At 40.0% G+C, this 17,505-nt stretch overlaps 1 protein-coding gene across 2 annotated transcripts; it reads left to right on the plus strand.

The window, feature by feature from the left end:
* The first annotated feature begins 738 nt into the window (after nt 1–738).
* On the plus strand, nt 739–9,725 carry LOC149285173 (speckle-type POZ protein-like A). 2 transcript variants are annotated; one of them, XM_089495696.1, is made up of 10 exons: nt 739–816; nt 2,206–2,327; nt 2,413–2,564; nt 3,162–3,289; nt 6,386–6,563; nt 6,673–6,728; nt 7,709–7,831; nt 9,015–9,157; nt 9,266–9,319; nt 9,581–9,725. In XM_089495696.1, exons 1-10 carry the CDS (start codon nt 739–741, stop codon nt 9,723–9,725), a joined length of 1,179 nt encoding a protein of 392 aa, XP_089351822.1. The 2 variants fall into 2 exon arrangements, with proteins under 2 accessions (XP_089351822.1, XP_089351823.1); XM_089495697.1 differs by lacking the exon at nt 9,266–9,319.
* Nucleotides 9,726–17,505: the final 7,780 nt, after the last annotated feature.

Raw genomic sequence — 17,505 nt, forward strand, 5'->3', positions numbered from 1 at the left:
GCGAAAGCTGACACGTACTTTCATTGTTTTAAGCTTCGTTCATAGTGATTCCTGTTTCAGGGAAATAAGGAAAGTTCTCATTGTGCAGAATTACTGGAAAAAAAAAAAAAAAAAGGGAAATTCAGTGGAAATGTCAAAGGTTACAGCTCAGAAGATAAATGATTTCATCTTCGGTGGTGGTCAACCACAGCTTTAGAATATTCTCGAGAAGCTGTCTTGACAAGGTCACCGCACCGTAGGGTAAAAAAAAAAAAGGAAAAGAGGAAAAAGGTTGATTTAAAAAATAAATGTAATTTTTTTTTACTTGGCGCTATACCAGTCGTATTGTTTTAAACAGCAAGGCCTGAAGAACTGACTTGGAACATTTTCTTTTTTTTTTTTTGGGGGGTGAAAAGCCCCATAGAATAGTTAATCTCAGTTCTGAAATTAGCTCCCCAGAACATAGGGATCACCTGATGATATTCCTACGGAAAAAGGGAGAAAAAAAAAATTATACTTTGTTTCTTGACCAGCCTGGGCTAGTAGTATCTGCTCCATTATTTCCTCTCTGTTGACATTGTTGCGAAGAGGCTTTCTTCAGAAGACTATTTGTTGCCGCCCGTGTAACAAGCTGTTCCTTCTCTGTTTTCTAAAAGAGCTCTTCACTCTTTATGTAAAATGTGCTTTTCTCTCTTTTTTTTATGCAGGCAGAGAACCAAAGCTTTATTTCACATTGAAAAGAGCTACGTGACGGTGACGATGTCGAGAGCACCCACGCCACCTCCTCCTGCTGAGATGTCAAGTGGACCTGTAGCTGAAAGCTGGTGTTACACGCAGGTAAACATCGGCTGCTTCTTAACTGTCTTCGGCACAAGATGCAGCATTCGGCGCGTGCTTTTTCTCCCATGTCGGGTCATTTAAGTTAAGAACCCGGTCGTTACTTGTTTAAGCTTTTTAGACCAGAGACAGAACGTACGTGGATTCTGGGGATTTTTTGGAGAAGCTGTGGGTGTTAATGAGCCTGTATATAGCTTATCCTCTTGATGTCCTAAATACATTTAATTAAAGGAGAGCAGAACAGAACCTTTGTGCTTGACTTCCGCACATATATCCATGGTCTAGTGGAGTACACTGGTAAAGGATGGCTTATAAAGATGTGATTTCTTATTTAGTCACGGTGAGCGTGTCATTGAAGAGTAAGAGGCGCCCGGTTAACATTTTAGAGATAAGAACTATTCGGTCCAGTCTAGCTTTTTATCATTCAGTCCTTGGTCTTGCTTTTTCCAAAGTTTTTTTTTTTTTTATTTGTTTTTGGTCCATTCCTTTTAGGACAACACATTTTGTTTCCTGCCCTTTTTGGTTCAGAAGAAATTTGGAGGGCTTTTTCCTTTCAGAAAAAATTTGTTGTCCCTCATCTTCTCGCTCACCCTCACGATCTCTCAATGTTTTCCTACCTTCTTCGCTGACCGTTTCTGTGTCCCCATCTCCTTTTGGGCAGCTCAGCTTCTTCTCTTGCCTCTTCCTGTCCTTCTGTCTTCTTTCTTCGTCGGCTTCTCCCATGGTATCGGCTCTGGCATCCAGGTCCATTCCCTTTTGCGGGAAGAATTCCAAGAGGCCAGAATATTAAAGATGGATTCGCGGAAGTATTTCTGCACCTCTCTTTTTCTCCATAAATCCATCGGCAATATTACTTCTTCTTGGAGTACTTCCTCAAAAGGGCAGAGTCACGGTGTGCACCACAGGGACCGCCTCTCCCCCATTCCACTATTCAGAGGAAAGGGTGTGTGGAGGCCCCTCCCTTTGTTGGAAGACCTCTGGGAGGCGTGGTTAATGGAGCTGTTACCAGGGAGAAGGGGGTGAAGAAAGAAGAACAAGAAGAAACAAGAGAAGAAGTTAAGCCACAGAAAAGGAGACAGGGCCACTTTTCTTTTTTTCTTTTTTTCTTTTTGATGTCTATGGCAATGACATTGCGATGTTAACCATTTCTTTGCCACTTAGTAAGAAGCACGAGCATCCACAATGTCAAGTTAAAAAAGAAAATGTTAATGAAATCCTATATTTATTGGCAGCATCCCACTCAATAGATTTTTTTTTTTTTAATAACATTGACAAGGTGCAGATCAATTGCAAATGTACCTAAGCCTTTGTTTTGCGATTGCAACGGATTTCATCTGGCAACGTTGCAGATAAACAACGGAGTCCTAAAGTAACTGCTTTCTTTTTCAGGTTAAAGTAGTGAAATTTTCCTATATGTGGACCATAAATAACTTCAGTTTTTGCCGAGAAGAAATGGGAGAAGTTTTAAAAAGTTCCACTTTTTCGTCAGGGCCAAACGACAAGATGAAATGGTATGAACTCTAGTTCTATCGCCTATTAATTCAGTTCTATTTATTTTTTTTGAAAGACCTAAACTAAGTGTTTGTCCCTCCACAGGTGTCTACGAGTAAACCCAAAAGGATTAGATGATGAGAGCAAAGATTATCTGTCCTTATATTTACTACTTGTCAGCTGTCCAAAAAGTGAAGTCCGAGCAAAATTTAAGTTTTCTCTCCTCAACGCTAAAAGGGAAGAAACAAAGGCTATGGGTATGTTAAGATGTCTTATAATATGTATAACAGTGCCTTGTATACATGAGTGATGGGAACGTTGGTGGGTAAACCCTCCTCTCTGTCTCTTCTGGTGGATGTACCCTCCACCGCTCCATCTCTGGTTGCCTAACATTGGGGCCAGCCTTATCCCTCCCAGTGAAGGAGTGCGCACAAATCCGATTAGGCAAGTCGGAGAGCTCCCTAATTCAGTCTGTGATATTATTGACTGGAGTGTCTTCACTCCCCAACATCTCCAAGAGCACAGAAGGCCACTGGGATGATGCTGCACATAATTGTGTGTCTACCCCATTTTCACATTTCTTTCCAAACAGAGCCACCATGTTCTGGTCCCCTTTAGATGCCCTTTCACCCCCCTAGTTTCCTAGGGCAACGGTTCTCCCATGACCTAATCCCTATGTACATCATATTGGATTGTTTTACTATGTGGCTCTTGCGTTGCTACTCTGTATCTCTGGTTGTACCAATGAAAAACAATAAAATTCTGAATGTATTGAAAAGGTACGGAGGTGAGCACCTCGCCTATCACTGGTAAGAGGGAACCCCTTAACATTAATCTCTTTATTTTATAAACAGAGAGTCAGAGAGCTTATCGGTTTGTCCAAGGCAAAGACTGGGGCTTTAAGAAGTTTATTAGACGGGATTTTTTACTTGATGAAGCGAATGGTCTTCTACCTGATGATAAACTTACACTTTTTTGTGAGGTGAGTAGCCTTTTCTTATTTTTTTTTTTAACCCAGTTTCCATTCATCTGTTCCCCTTATTAATTCCTTTTTAATTAATGACCCATTAGTTTTTTTTATTATTATTATTGTACGCAACTGGAATAATGCAACCCGGCTCATGCTCCTATTTATGATTTTGGACCTTTTTATGTTTTGTGCGAGTTTCGTTTGACTTGTGGGCAGTTCTATGAACCGAGGTCAGTGACTGGCTGGCCTACCGCTAATTAGTATCCAATAAAGCGGTGCTGCACAACTCCTATGTGACCTTGGACAGTTAGCGTGGGCATAGATAGTCTTAGATTTCCTATTGTGTTGTGTATGATCTGGTGTACACTACCATTTAAAAGTTAGCTGTTTTCAAGGGAGACAAAGACATTTCTGGCTGTAACATAATTGCAAAATGATTTTCTAACAATCAATTAGCCTTTTAAACTTAAACTTGGATCAGCGAACACAACGTGCCATTGGAACACAGGAGTGATGGGAGTGATAAAGGGCCATTGGAACACCGGAGTGATGGGAGTGATAAAGGGCCATTGGAACACAGGAGTGATGGGAGTGATAAAGGGCTATTGGAACCCAGGAGTGATGGGAGTGATAAAGGGCCATTGAAACACATGAGTGATGGGAGTGATAAAGGGCCATTGAAACACAGGAGTGATGGGAGTGATAAAGGGCCATTGGAACACAGGAGTGATGGGAGTGATAAAGGGCCATTGGAACACAGGAGTGATGGGAGTGATAAAGGGCCATTGGAACCCAGGAGTGATGGGAGTGATAAAGGGCCATTGGGACACAGGAGTGATGGGAGTGATAAAGGGCCATTGGGACACAGGAGTGATGGGAGTGATAAAGGGCCTCTGTACGCCTATGAAGAGATTCCATAAAAAATCAGCCGATTTTAGCTACAATAGTCATTTACAACATTAACCTCGTCTGTGCTGTTTTTCTGATCCATTTCACGTTATTTTAATGGTCAAAAATGTGCTTTTCTTTCAAAACCTAGGACATGTTTAAGTGACCCCAAACTTTTGAAGCATGGCGTATAATTTACTCTAACAGTGTTCTAGGCTTTATTGTGTATTTTTTTATTTTTTTTTATAGTTCTATCGTTGCGTCAATGCTGCTAATGAATCTATTTCAACTGCGTCTCTTTAGATATGACTTTTAATACCTCCCTTGTACCTAGACGGATAATATGATTGTAATTGTGTTGTGGTCTTGGTTGGAGGATCTTCTATAACACCGGACGGCGCTTCTCGGCAATCTGTGACATGTCGTAAATTATCAATCGGCGGAAGGTCACGGCGCAGGAAAGATGCATTTACAAGTTATCATGTACCGGGGCTGATTAGTTGCTTTGAAGGCTGATGTACGTGTTAACTGCGAATTCATTCGCTTTGATCCGCGTCTCCTGGAAATGTGTAAAGTTGGCAAGATTGCAACTTAATTATATGATATTATTGTGTGCGAGGGAATAATTGATATATGGCCCCAGAGACGACACGGTGCAAATATAGCACATCTTATTTCCATTTAGACAAGTTAAATGAGCTGTACAATGGATTTATTATTTTTTTTATGAATGTAATTATATGAAAGGGGGTGAAATCTCTGTCTGGGATTGAAAATCGGCTAACTTTTTCAGGGCTTGAGAGCTGCATGGCATTGTGTGCAGTGTTTGTGGCACACCGAGGGTTAAAGGGGGTCTCCGTCTATTTCTTTGGTATTCTGTAAATGCCCTATTTGTATTATCAGTAGGTATCTAGCAACATAAACTATATAGGTTTTTGTTACTTGCAGGAAAAGGTACGTAAAGTTTCCCATATTCATAGTCTTTTATGTTAGTTTATATATAAAATATATCATTTATATCCTTGTTTGCCTTTAAGTGCCATTTTTCAGTTTCCTGGACCCATTTTCACCAGGACGTATTGCTTTGCTGTACATTTAATCAGGTTCCTACAGATGGCTTTCACAAGATCAATTGTTTTTGGGACAAGTTCTGGAGTTGTGAAAAGTACATAAATTACAAAAAAAAATAGCTGTTAACTCCCCTTGCTAAATCAAATACGTGTGGGGTATTATACAGTATGTGTCTCCCCCACAATTATTGAACGCAAAGGTCCTTCCGTTACGGATTTGGTGGTTCTGAGATTCTGTACCGATTAACACAAGTCTTCCCATCAGACACTTGAAGCTCAATACAAAAGTCTGTCTAAAATCCCCAAAAACGCTTGAATCTCTCAAACGATTCAACTCCCAGGACACACATCCACATTAATCGCCTATCTGAACCGCTGTTTTACATTACATCGTTATCAGAGCTTTTAATTTTGAGTAAAGGGTTGAGGCGCGCTTTAAGCCTTTAATATTTGAGAATAATCGAATTTTATGTTTTTATCCTGAGATGGCATCCAGGTAGAGATTTTGGTTTTTTTATTGCTTTGTAGCATTTTAACTTTGAGTTTGGATCTGAGAGTAGATGGTGTTGTGGTTGGGATGTTCCATCTGTTGTGAATGTCTTAGGAACGTCCGACGCGGTGGGTCAATTCCGCAATTCCGTTGGTGGCTGCAGATTAGAGAGGGTTACGGTTAAGTGGAATGGATTGCATGCCTCCCAACTGTCCTGGCTTGCCCGGGACAGTCCCAATTTTGCTTCTCCATCCCACTGTCCCTCCGAGCTTTACCTCTGTCTTGCTTTTCAGGACAGAAGTAGAGCTCAGCGGGATTCAGGACCGCAGTACCGATGCATACCGAGCATGCTCAGAATTGTATAGCGCTTACCTCCCAAGCACGGGGAGTAGAAGTTTTTCGTTCATGCGCAGAATTGTGCCTGTGCACAGTAGTGCTCACCTCCCGAGCTCCGCCCACTGGAGCGGGGTAGAAGAGGGCAGGTATGAGATCATAAGCTGGCAAGGGCAGTGTCCTCTTCTCCTTCTGTACAAGTATACCCTCGCGCTATGATGTCATTTTTCACTACCTCTTATTGTAACAGCCCTGCGGAATCTGCTGGCTCTTTATAAATAATGATGTGGAGTATGACGTCTATCGGGCTGTGTTTTCTCTTTATAGGTAAGTGTAGTTCAGGATTCCGTGAACATATCAGGCCAATCCAGTACAAACAATTTAAAAGTACCAGAATGCCGCCTGGCGGAGGATTTGGGATGTCTCTGGGAAACGACGAGATTCACGGACTGCAGCTTGTATGTAGGAGGTCAGGAATTCAAAGCTCATAAGTCTATTCTTGCAGGTAAAACGCTCTGTTTTATTGGTCCTTGTCCACACCTTGACTGCTACCCATGAAATAGGAAACTCATATGTTTCTGTTACATATACGTTTCTTTCTATTCTCGTTCCAGCTCGCTCTCCAGTATTTAGTGCAATGTTTGAACATGAAATGGAAGAAAGTAAAAAGGTAAGATTTATGCTGTGAAAACTGACCAGAAATGTCCCGATAATTACTATGAACACCTGGCTTGTTTCTATAAGATGGGGGTGAGGCTCCTATAGAGTCTGGACATCTGCTGCATGGAAGATCGTGGACGTTGGAGCTTAGAATTAGAATCCTCTGCATTTTGCCACAGAAAGATTAAACGCGTCTCTTGAGGATGGATTTGAGGTTTGCTGAATTGGGATCCCAATGGCCCAAAACTGATGGTACCTTCGGGAAAGACCCTCCATGATTCTTGGATACAGGACTCTTAATTAAAAATGTTCTCCTTCCACCCCCCCCTTCTAAAAGTATAGAAAGTATGAGGATTCAGAATTCCTTTTAATCCCATTCCCATGGAGCATTTAAAAAAAAAAAAAAGTTTTATTCCCTTTCTAACTGTCCACCTTTTCCAGTATATTCCAGTATGTTTAATAAAAAAGAAAATGCAGGTCGTAAGTCAAGTGAAGGGTTAATTCAAAATAGTTTATAATACCTATACTTATGCCATACCCTGTGAGAATGATGGTTTCAAGTTAACCCTATGGGGCAGTATGGTGCCCAACCACTTCCAACCCCTCTTTGGTAAATATTTAGGGGGTTAATGAGTTTGATGCCACCAAAGTTTGAGAGGGTGGTAGATGAATGGAACAGCCTCCCCGTGGAAGTGGTAGAGGGTAATACAGTGAGGGGATTTAAACATGCATGGGATAGACATACGGCTCCTGGATCTAAGACGAGACCAACGACTGATAAAGGACTGGGGCTTTACAACAGGAGAAATAGGAAGACTAGACGGGCCAAATGGTTCTTATGTGCCAGCAAACTTTTTGTGTTTCGAAGTGTAAATGTTCAGGTTTACTCTTCAATGAATATTTAAAATCTGCATATAGCGTTGTACGTGTTGTGCTATTATTCACACTAAATGTTTGACGTGATTAAGATTGTGTTTGTTTGTTATGCAGAATAGGGTAGATATTCAAGATGTAGAGCCTGAAGTATTTAAGGAAATGATGAGATTCATTTACACCGGTAAAGCCCCGAATCTTGACAAGATGGCTGATAACTTGTTGGCAGCAGCAGATAAAGTAAGTAATTGACTTATTAATTAAGTTCCGTTACCCTCCCAGAGTAACGTTCTCAAGGTTGAACTGATTGAAAGTCTGCGAAGCGGAAAATAAACGATTTTGTTTCTGAATGTCTGTGATCTGACACATTTTGGGTTCCTCACACTCTGTGGTATAGATCAGTAGGTATATTCACTAGTCCCGGATGGAGAAGCCGATGTCTGGGATAACTGTTTAAGCTCGAAGAGGGTGAGTGTTTGCTCGATTTACCGCCTGTGTATCGTCTCCCAGCTTCCTCGAGCTCCCACGAGGCCCAATGTTTTCAATACAGACTAAACACTCAATCGAAATTTGTAGCACCAGAATGCTTTATTTCATTGGGACCCATCGGGGTCCGAGTTAATGAGGCAGCCCTGCGCGTTTGCTTGTTTAGCAACTCCCCAAAGATGAAAAATTCATCATGCTCGGCTCGCCATGTTGGCCCCTAGTGAGTATACCCATTCTGTAACCTTTTCAGTATTTTTTTTTTTTTTTGTTCATTTATACAGCATTTTTTTTTAAATAAAAATATAATACCTATCCACATGGGCCAAAAACAATTCAGACAAATGTTTTTCGGTCTATTCCCTTTTTTTGTTTGTTTCCTGCCCTTTCAATTCGGAAAAAGATTTGGGGATAAATCTTACCCGCTCGCTCTTTTCATTCCTTCTTTGACAACCACCGTCTCTTTTCCACTCCCCATTTCTCTTTTCTCCGCTGCTCCATCTCTGATTCTGCTTTTCCTGCTCCGTCAGCATTCTCTTCTCTTCAGAGTACTTTTGCAACAGGGCGGAGCCTCCGTGCACGCCATGGGTACACCTCCCCACATTCCTCCAATCAGAGTAGAGGTTGTCTGTGTGATCTCCTCCCTGTTGCAAACGTACACTTAAGAGGAGAGAAGAATCCGAGATGGAGGAGCGGAGTAGCAGAAATTGGGAAGCAGTTGTCGGAGAGGCTAGGCAGAGTCCCTCCATGTTTTCGGCATTCGTACTAATTAACCCATGTAACAATTTAAATTTGTTAAAATTTAAAATTTGTACGAATTGCGAATGCACAATTCTAGTATTTATATACATTTGACCTTTATTTTACTTTCATATGGTATTGGCTGATTTATGTTTTCTTTTCTCCTTCAAAGTCATTGTTTTTTTGCTCTTTATCTTAGTATGCACTGGAACGGCTAAAAGTCATGTGCGAAGAAGCCTTGTGTAGTAACCTCTCAGTAGAAAACGTTGCTGACGTTCTTATACTCGCTGATTTGCACAGCGCTGAGCAGCTGAAAGCACAAGCAATAGACTTTATAAACAGGCAAGTGGATTACTCTTTGTTTGGAAAGGATCGGACATTCAACAGTAATAAGAAAAAGGTTTATTGTGATGCATCTGTTTACAAAAGTGTTATTTTTTCCTCCCCCAGATGTAGTGTTCTTAGGCAATTGGGTTGCAAGGATGGGAAGAACTGGAATAATAAGTAAGATCTTTTCCTATTTAGTATTTCTATGATATAAACGGCTCTGCATATTTGTTTGGAGCTGACGGAATGCTATATAAATGGAGTCTAGCTTTATGGCACATCCCAGAAAGTATGGTTGGTTTACGAGAGCTCCGCTCAAGAGCTTATAATCTAAAAAAAAAATTGCTGTCCAATTTTGCGTCTTAAAACTATTTAAATGAATATTAAAAGCAACCGGTATGTTGTTGATACTAAACCGGGTTTGTTTTCAAATTCCAGTCAAGCCACGGACATAATGGAAACGGCGGGTTGGAAATCCATGATCCAGTCCCATCCGCATCTGGTGGCCGAGGCCTTTAGAGCGCTAGCTTCTGCACAGTGTCCACCTTTTGGGATCCCGCGAAAACGGCTAAAGCAATCGTGAACCGATGGCTGGACTCGTAGAGGACTGGACGCTCGGTGTGTTGAGCGGTTAATCTAGCTACGCAGAAGCATTTGATTTTTCTTTTATGTTTTGAAGAAGCTGAGCGGGACAGAGCAGCTTTTATTAAACCCGGTGCCAGGCGCGTGACAAGCTCATCCGGTTGCGCACCCTTCCTTGTGTTAGGTGGGCTACGACACCCCCCTGCACCTTCCAGTCTTGCTCGCTTAACAATGAAGTACCAAGCTAAGCCTCCACGCCATCCCTCCCTCCCGACGAGGCTTCGTACGGTTGCGACCGGGCCTGTCTCCGGTGGAACCCACGGAATTGAAAACGGTTCTATTGTTTTGCTATGCGGGTAGATCGTCTCATCTACTCCACTGCTTTAAATTGGACTAGTTGCTCTCTAATTCACTAAATGGCCTTAAATTCCATTTGACCGGTAGTCCAAGTTGTGTCATGTATGCCAGTTTTTTGTTTTTTTTTGTCTCCTCGTTTAATTTTCTTTTATTGAGTTTTCTTTTTCTCAACAAAAACAAAAAAAAAAAATCTGTGCCTTGTCTTGTGACCAGGCTATGCAGGATTGCACTAGCTCCATAATGCAGTAATGACGACTGATTAGAAGTATTTTGTAAATTACTTAGCCCCCATCAAAGAGAGACGGTCCATGTAATTTCGGATTAGATCATGTCATGGCTGAAATCCAGCGGTGGCTTTAAAGAAAGAGAAATTGGATCACTGCATGGGGATGGAGACCCTGTCTATTTATCAGACACGGTGGACACATTTACACTCTAGTGAAAGAGGCAACATATTGTAAATTAGCGGAAAACCGCCCTACGGGTGGCCGAATGCAATGAATTGACCCAACTATAGACTTTCTATTGCATGTTGTTTTACCAGATGCCTGGAACAAACACGCAATAAAGGGTTGGCTCGTGTTTCCTTGTCGTTTGATTCCAGGCTTAAATCCAGTGGATCTCATTTAATTTTCTGCATTTTTATTATTATTATTTTTTTTTCTTCTTCTTAGCTTGTACAAGAGCAAAAAAAAAAAATAATGCAGACTTGCACTTTTTACAAGAATCCTTTATTTGAATAAGAATAACAGACTTTAAGGTCAATGAAATAACCAATACGCAATTATATAGTTAATTATGTGCAATATAAGGTTAAGCTAGAGATCACCAGTAACCATCACGACTCTATGTAAAGCCAATAACTTGCATTGTGGAAGATACTGAAATTCTGCATAATTGTCAGAAACGTTTAACTGGTTTTATGTTTAACTTTATTTTAATTTTTTTAAATATTTTTTTTGAGGGAATGTCCTCTGAGCCAGTTCATTTTTTTTTTTTTTTTTATAGGAAAATGTGTAATATGTGATTGCTTTGTTTACATTGTGTTCAAGTAAATATCGCAGCACAATTCAGGTCGAGTTGACGTTACTGCCTGGCATTGAGCTGATGGGATTTCGGGAATTCATTTAGGTGACCTTTCTGTCTTACGACTTAGAAACTTTTTTTTTCTTCCGAATTTCTTCATGCTCCAGGCAGTGCCTAATTCTTTATGAAGGCCAGCGCAGTTTGTAAACAAGTACTGCAAATTAATTTTGTTTACGTACGAAAGTCCCGTAAACTTTCCATTCGAAGTATGGGAATCTATTATGTGTAACGTGGTTTTTTGTTTTTATAATACTGGTTTTGTTTAGTATACGTGGCATACGACAGAATCAACGCGTGAGAAAATGTAGGGAACACGGTCAGGGGTACCAGTGAGAAATGTTTCTTTTAATCTGCGGTCGAAGACATTAGGAGTCACAAGACATTAAGAAGGCCAACTGTTGGCCTTCAACTGCCAAAGTCCCATTCCCTGCAAAGAATAATGGGAGCTGCAGTCCGGCACCATTGGCAGTGGATTGTAGGGAATGCAGTTCAGTAACGCCTGTTGAGGACAGTTATGAGAGCTTGAAGAGCTTGATTACCACTTTCAAAACTCCCTTTTATTCTGGGGTTAATTGTGACTGTTAAATATTCCACTACTGGTGGCTTTTTTTCAACCCGTCTTCAAATATTATCTAATAATACTTTTGAAAGTCGGCAAACGTGCACCTATTAATGGAGTCCCCCCCCCCCCCCCCCCCCCCGAGATAACCACCAGTCCCTGCCATTTAAACCGATACTCGTAAGTTCTAAAGCTGCGGCCGAAGTAGCTGCTTACATAGTGCGACTTAAAGAGCCAATGGTCGCTATTTTTAGCGTTCTTTATAAATGGTTTTTCTTTTGTGGTTATTTGCCTGTCAAGGCCTTGTGTTTCCCACAAGGGGCTTTATAACGATGAGATGGTCACATCGCCGTCGGAGGGCAAGGTGTTGTAAACGTCACTCTCTCTGTGCTTTGGTCTCGTTATGTGCGTCCTAGAAGATCCAACGGGCAGGGGAGATATAATGGAAGCATTAACACATTTCAAAGGGATTTAATAAATTCCAAGAGAAAAGCAATTTTTTTATTAAAAGAAAAAGTGTTCTAAGTAGAGGACATATTTACCGGTTACAGGATAGACGCTGAGGGTACTTCACAGAATAGAAGTTCTTCAACTTGATGTTCCATCTTTACCGTTTCTCGAGTTCCTTCAGCAGCTTCAGAACACCCGCAATGCTTTAATATTTCAACGTTTTCTTAAGCGTTACATGCAGTATTTCCAATCCAATCGTAATTTGTGAGCCTGAACTATAGTTACTTGTGGTATATTTCTGCAGTGTTGTTGTGATAATTACTTCCCAAGGCAGTTGACAAACAAGCCGTTCAGGTGGGATGCTCTTGGGAAACAGAGAAGGTGACCTATGTATTGGGTTAGCCATATCGCTGGAATACATACACATTTAAATATCTTTTAACCTATATATTTGGATAGCAGAATATACCAGGGATTTTAGGGGCGTTTATACAGACAGCCCATACGGATTATAAACACCAATGATGTTTAACCCCTTAAGGACAATGGCCGGTCCCTAAACCCATTGAAAACTGCAATTTGAGCCCGTAAATGTACGGGCTTGGTCATTAAGGGGTTAAAAGGAAGGAAAATAAACCTAGTATCGACAATTATTCCATCAATGCCACACTTATAAGCGAATGCTTCGTATTTAATGTTGAGAATTTGTGTGCGGTGGCCTTACTCTATATAACATGCTGTCATAATATGCTTATCCTTAGGAAACCACATTTCAGGGAAGGATAGTTGATCGCGTGGGCTCGCTAGAAAGAATTTAAGTAATGATCAACCTCTATATCACACGTATGCCGCACATGCTACAATATGAAATTGCGGAGAGCTGCACATGCTTCTGTATCAAATTATCAGTATAGCTCACCACTAAATCTGCTTATTCACCAATATTAGCGTTGACGCCTCCACTTAATGGCTTTTACTGCAAATCTAACACAGTGTCTAGCTTCTCAGTTATACATTTGATGGTCAATGTAATTATTATTAAAATCTTACCAAAAAAAAATACGTTTCCGTACCTATCAAGATCCGTTACGTTCTGATTTTGAAGGAACCGTGAATTAGATTTCATTTCTAATACTTATGAGGGATTATAAATCAATCGTTTAACTTGGTAAAAGTGTTTATTTTTTATTTTATTATATTTTTGGGGGGGGGGGCGGGGGGGTTTGGCTTTGGCCAAATTTACGTAGAACATTGCCTTGTTATAAAGGTAGTTGAGAAGCTCCATTGTTCAATATTGCACAGGGCCTGGCTTAATAAATATGTTGAATAATTCTATTTCAGGTTGTTCTAAAATACTTGAAATATGGAGTAAAAAAAAAAATATATATATATATATTTTCATTGTCTGTTATTTTAAACTTTGAAAACACATTTTGTACCAAAAATGTCAAACACTGTGCTGTACGTATATAAGTAAATGTATAATTGTAGAAGTCGGCTGCATTAACAAGATGCTTTTGACTTGAAATGTTACTTTATTGGACGATAACATTTTAAGTCGTCTGTTGGCTGTTTTGAGAAACTTTAAACCGTTATTGTCTTTTGATCTTGGTGTACTGTCATCCTTTTGCTCCAGAAGACTTTCTTTTTCTTCTCCCAGTAGCTTCCGGGACTTTTCATTATATTCTTTTATATTTGACATGGACATATGGGCAGTGACGATAGCTCTTAGCCTTAAGGGATTGGCTTCCAGTGTCGCGGGATAATTTGGTGTAGGATATATTTCTTTTAACGCTGAATAAAAGATTTGAGTATTCCAAACCTCTTCCCCCAAAACAGAGGTGGTCATTTCATAAGATTTGTAGATTTTCTTGTACACAAAAATCTAGATCTGGGTAATAAGAATTTTTCTTCCCCTTCTACCTGAGATTTTTATGGAAATTATATACAGCAAATCATTGCTGCCTTGTATTAGTTATTTCCATTTTTTTTTGTTGGCATTATTGGTTAAAGGGGCATTCAGTCACCCTAATACTGGATCACTTGAAAATAATTTTGAAATAAGTTATGTCCTCAACAAGGAGGAGAAGTTACCCTACATGGCATTCTTTGTGAAAGTTCTGCTCACATGACTCTCCTTGATGGTTCATTTTATCTATCAATTGCAGGCAACCCTGCCTCAGAAGGGGCAAAATTATACATCATGAGAATAGCTATTTCTTATATACATATATAAAAATAAACTGGGTCTTAGTTGGAAAAGCCACCTTATTACCCCACCAACTGATGAAATTCTCCTTCTGTTGGCACCATTCCGTTGGTTATGTTGGTAAGACCACATTTCAACCTTTCCTCCAGAATTACTTGTGCAATCTAGGGTTGAAAGGTCTGTGTATTTCCTTTTAAAATAGTTCACCAAGGGACACCATGTACTTAACCACTTTTTTTTTTTTCTTTCAATATTTTCACCTGCGTCATAAAAAGGGGGATTGCAGATGTCATCATGGTTGGACCACCTGAATTGTTTATATGGCGAATCATTTTAGTATCTGGAAATCTTTTGCACTTATTCATACTTGAAGAGTGAAAGGGACATTTATAGGACCCATAGGCTTTCTACCAACAGCATACAGTCTCTAAGCGTTTTAATGCTTTGGGGGGAATAGCCAAATTCACAAGATGGTTGACCAATCTTATTACTCACACAGGCAACGCAAGTCCAATTGATTATTTTGTTAAGTAGGCCAAAGCCTTTACTGTTAGAGGGGCTTTAACAAGACATTTTATTTAATTTCCCACTATGGACTTTTAGGACCATAGAGCCTTGTGATAGCCTCATACACAGCATTCCAAACGCCTTGAAAAGAGGGGCATCAGAGGAGGAAAAATGGATTTTGATTCCAGAGAGGGACTGGTCATCCAAAACACAGAACAAAATTCCCTTTATGTCTTCCTCCCCCTATATGTGCAAAAAGGCTGCTACCAGGAGACGCTTTACTGATCTGTTTGCGGAAGACCGCAGCTATGCTACATTGTATTGTATCAACCTTGGTTTCCTGCTGTTGTCGGTTTTATAGATTTTTTCATTCATAGATATTTCACATGTAACAATATGAAATTCACAAATTCAAAATTATTTCAAAGCCGGCACCCTGTGGCCTCTCCTTGGGAAAGGTAATAAGCTTGTAGTAGTGATGAGCGGTGCCTGTCGGCCGCGTTGATGGCAGCTATTCCTTACTCTAGCTTTCCTCCTCCTCGGTCTTCTAATTTTTCACTGCGGTTTTACTGGCCTTTCTCTACCTCCATAAACACGTTCCCCTGGTATTGTGTGGATTTATATAGTTTGGTTTCACAGTGAAAACCAAGTTACTATATTACAAATCCCAAATGCTGTACTGCTTGCTGAAGATCTTTCTGAACATCTACAATTTTGTGTACAGAAATTTGAGCGGTTATGGCTGCAATGATTACTCAACGTAAAATTAATTGAGGTTGATAACAGCCTAAGTCTAATATTCAACATCTTTTATATTTTTCTGATAAACGTTCCTATAGATACATATGTCACTGCAATAAGAATGAGTCTATATTTATTGAATTTATAGAATAATCTATAAAATGTCTTAATATTTAGATATTCCGCAAGCAGCCCTGCAAGCAGTGATTGTTTACCCCTATTCCATTGACATAATTTGATTTCAATTTTGGGGCCCATAGTCATGGCCCATAAGTCTCCTTCTGTTTCCCCCACTACTCCTAAACGAATAATCCATTAAAAAAAACAAAAAACGTTTAAAAACAAAAATAATAAAATAATTGAGGAAGAAACTGCAGAGCTGCAGCTTCCAGACCCCTCGTTGGGGTTCAAAGGGACCACTCTACATACAGGTGCCTTAGATTTTCATCATATCCGGTTACACATTTTCTTTCTGTTCTATTTTTTATATTTTTTCCAACATCAGCTGCAGAGAAAGGAGAAAAAAAAAATCCCCAGTTATTTCGCTACTAATTAATATGTTCATTCCAATGTTCGCTATCTTAATTTTCTCTTCCCTAAGAATCTGAATACAATCACTTTTCTTTAATTTAAAAACAAATTAGATTTAATTTATTTGAGATCCTGCAAAATGTGTTTACCAGGAGAGATGAGAGCATCTGCTTTTGCGAAACAGTCATAAGATAATTGAAAATGTATAAATCTTAATTAAAAATGAGACACACTTTTCAAAGGAAATTTGTTCCATTGTTGAAATAGGTCAGGGTCGCTCAAAACGTTCACGCCGGAGCTTACCGGGAATTATTAAATAAAGGGGGGGGGGGGGGAGTCAAGTTTTGGAGCCCCTTTGTGCTATAGTACTCTGCCAATGGCAGGTTTTTAATCCAACACTACGCTCGTCAGGTGTGTAATTATATAGATATATGAATATGTTAATGAATACAGATAGGTAATTAGGCTGCCTGGCTTAACTGGACTGGTTTGTGATTGAGTTCCACTAAATTATGATTATTGGAGCAGAGTCAAAGACAAATTGGAATTAGCTAGTTTAAAAGCATCACAAAAATAAAAGTTTTTCAGCTCGTTACATGATGGGAAGATCATATAGAGGCTCATTGAATGGAAGCTGTTCATAGGAGGCCTTCAATAAGTCTTCATCACCTTTTAGGAGCACCTGCACCATTAATGGAGCTGGGGTTGATATTCATTCCTGCCAAAGTGGTCCATTGATGACCAGATTGAAAGGCGAGTGGACATTGCCAACTTTGGCTCTGGATACGTGGCTGGACGTCCGTTGCGTATCGACCATGCGGAATACTTCAGGTAGAGGTTGGTGTCTAAAAATACGGATGGCTACTTCTACGGATCAGCCGCGGAATGTGTTAATTTAAATGAAGTTAGGCCAAAAGGATCAGCGCGTCGCACATTAATAAAGCTTTTTGGGATAAGTACCATTGTCGGATTGCTGTGTGGCATTTGTTGACCTTTCCATTTCGAAAAGAGCAAATTAATCAGGAACTTAACGAGATGCGTTCTCTGCTTTGTTAATCTGGCCATCACGTGGCTGTGTTTTCACACCACAAACCCTGGCATGATTATTCTTACATCTCATTTGATATATTGTTTTAAATTTTAGATTAGAGACTATTTTACAACAACTTTATTTTTGCTTATGCATGTTGCAGTGAAAGGGCGCAATGAAAACCAGTATACCGGCAATAATTATGATTACATATCTGCCCAACCCAATGATAAGCCGCTTGACAAACTACTCCTGTAATCCCTATGAACTTTGGCAATGCCTTTCCAACGTATGTTGGGACTCTGCGCATT

This window comes from Sceloporus occidentalis, unplaced genomic scaffold (assembly GCF_023333645.1).
Source record: "Sceloporus occidentalis isolate IW3139 unplaced genomic scaffold, rSceOcc1.0.p SCAF_83, whole genome shotgun sequence".
Lineage (NCBI taxonomy): Eukaryota > Metazoa > Chordata > Lepidosauria > Squamata > Phrynosomatidae > Sceloporus > Sceloporus occidentalis.

Coding starts and splice junctions, on each gene's coding strand:
- LOC149285173 (XM_089495696.1), top strand. CDS start 739: ATGTCGAGAGCACCCACGCCACCTCCTCCTGCTGAGATGTCAAGTGGA. Junction 3,290..6,385: donor AACTTACACTTTTTTGTGAG/GTGAGTAGCCTT, acceptor TTCTCTTTATAG/GTAAGTGTAGTTCAGGATTC. Junction 6,729..7,708: donor AAATGGAAGAAAGTAAAAAG/GTAAGATTTATG, acceptor TTTGTTATGCAG/AATAGGGTAGATATTCAAGA.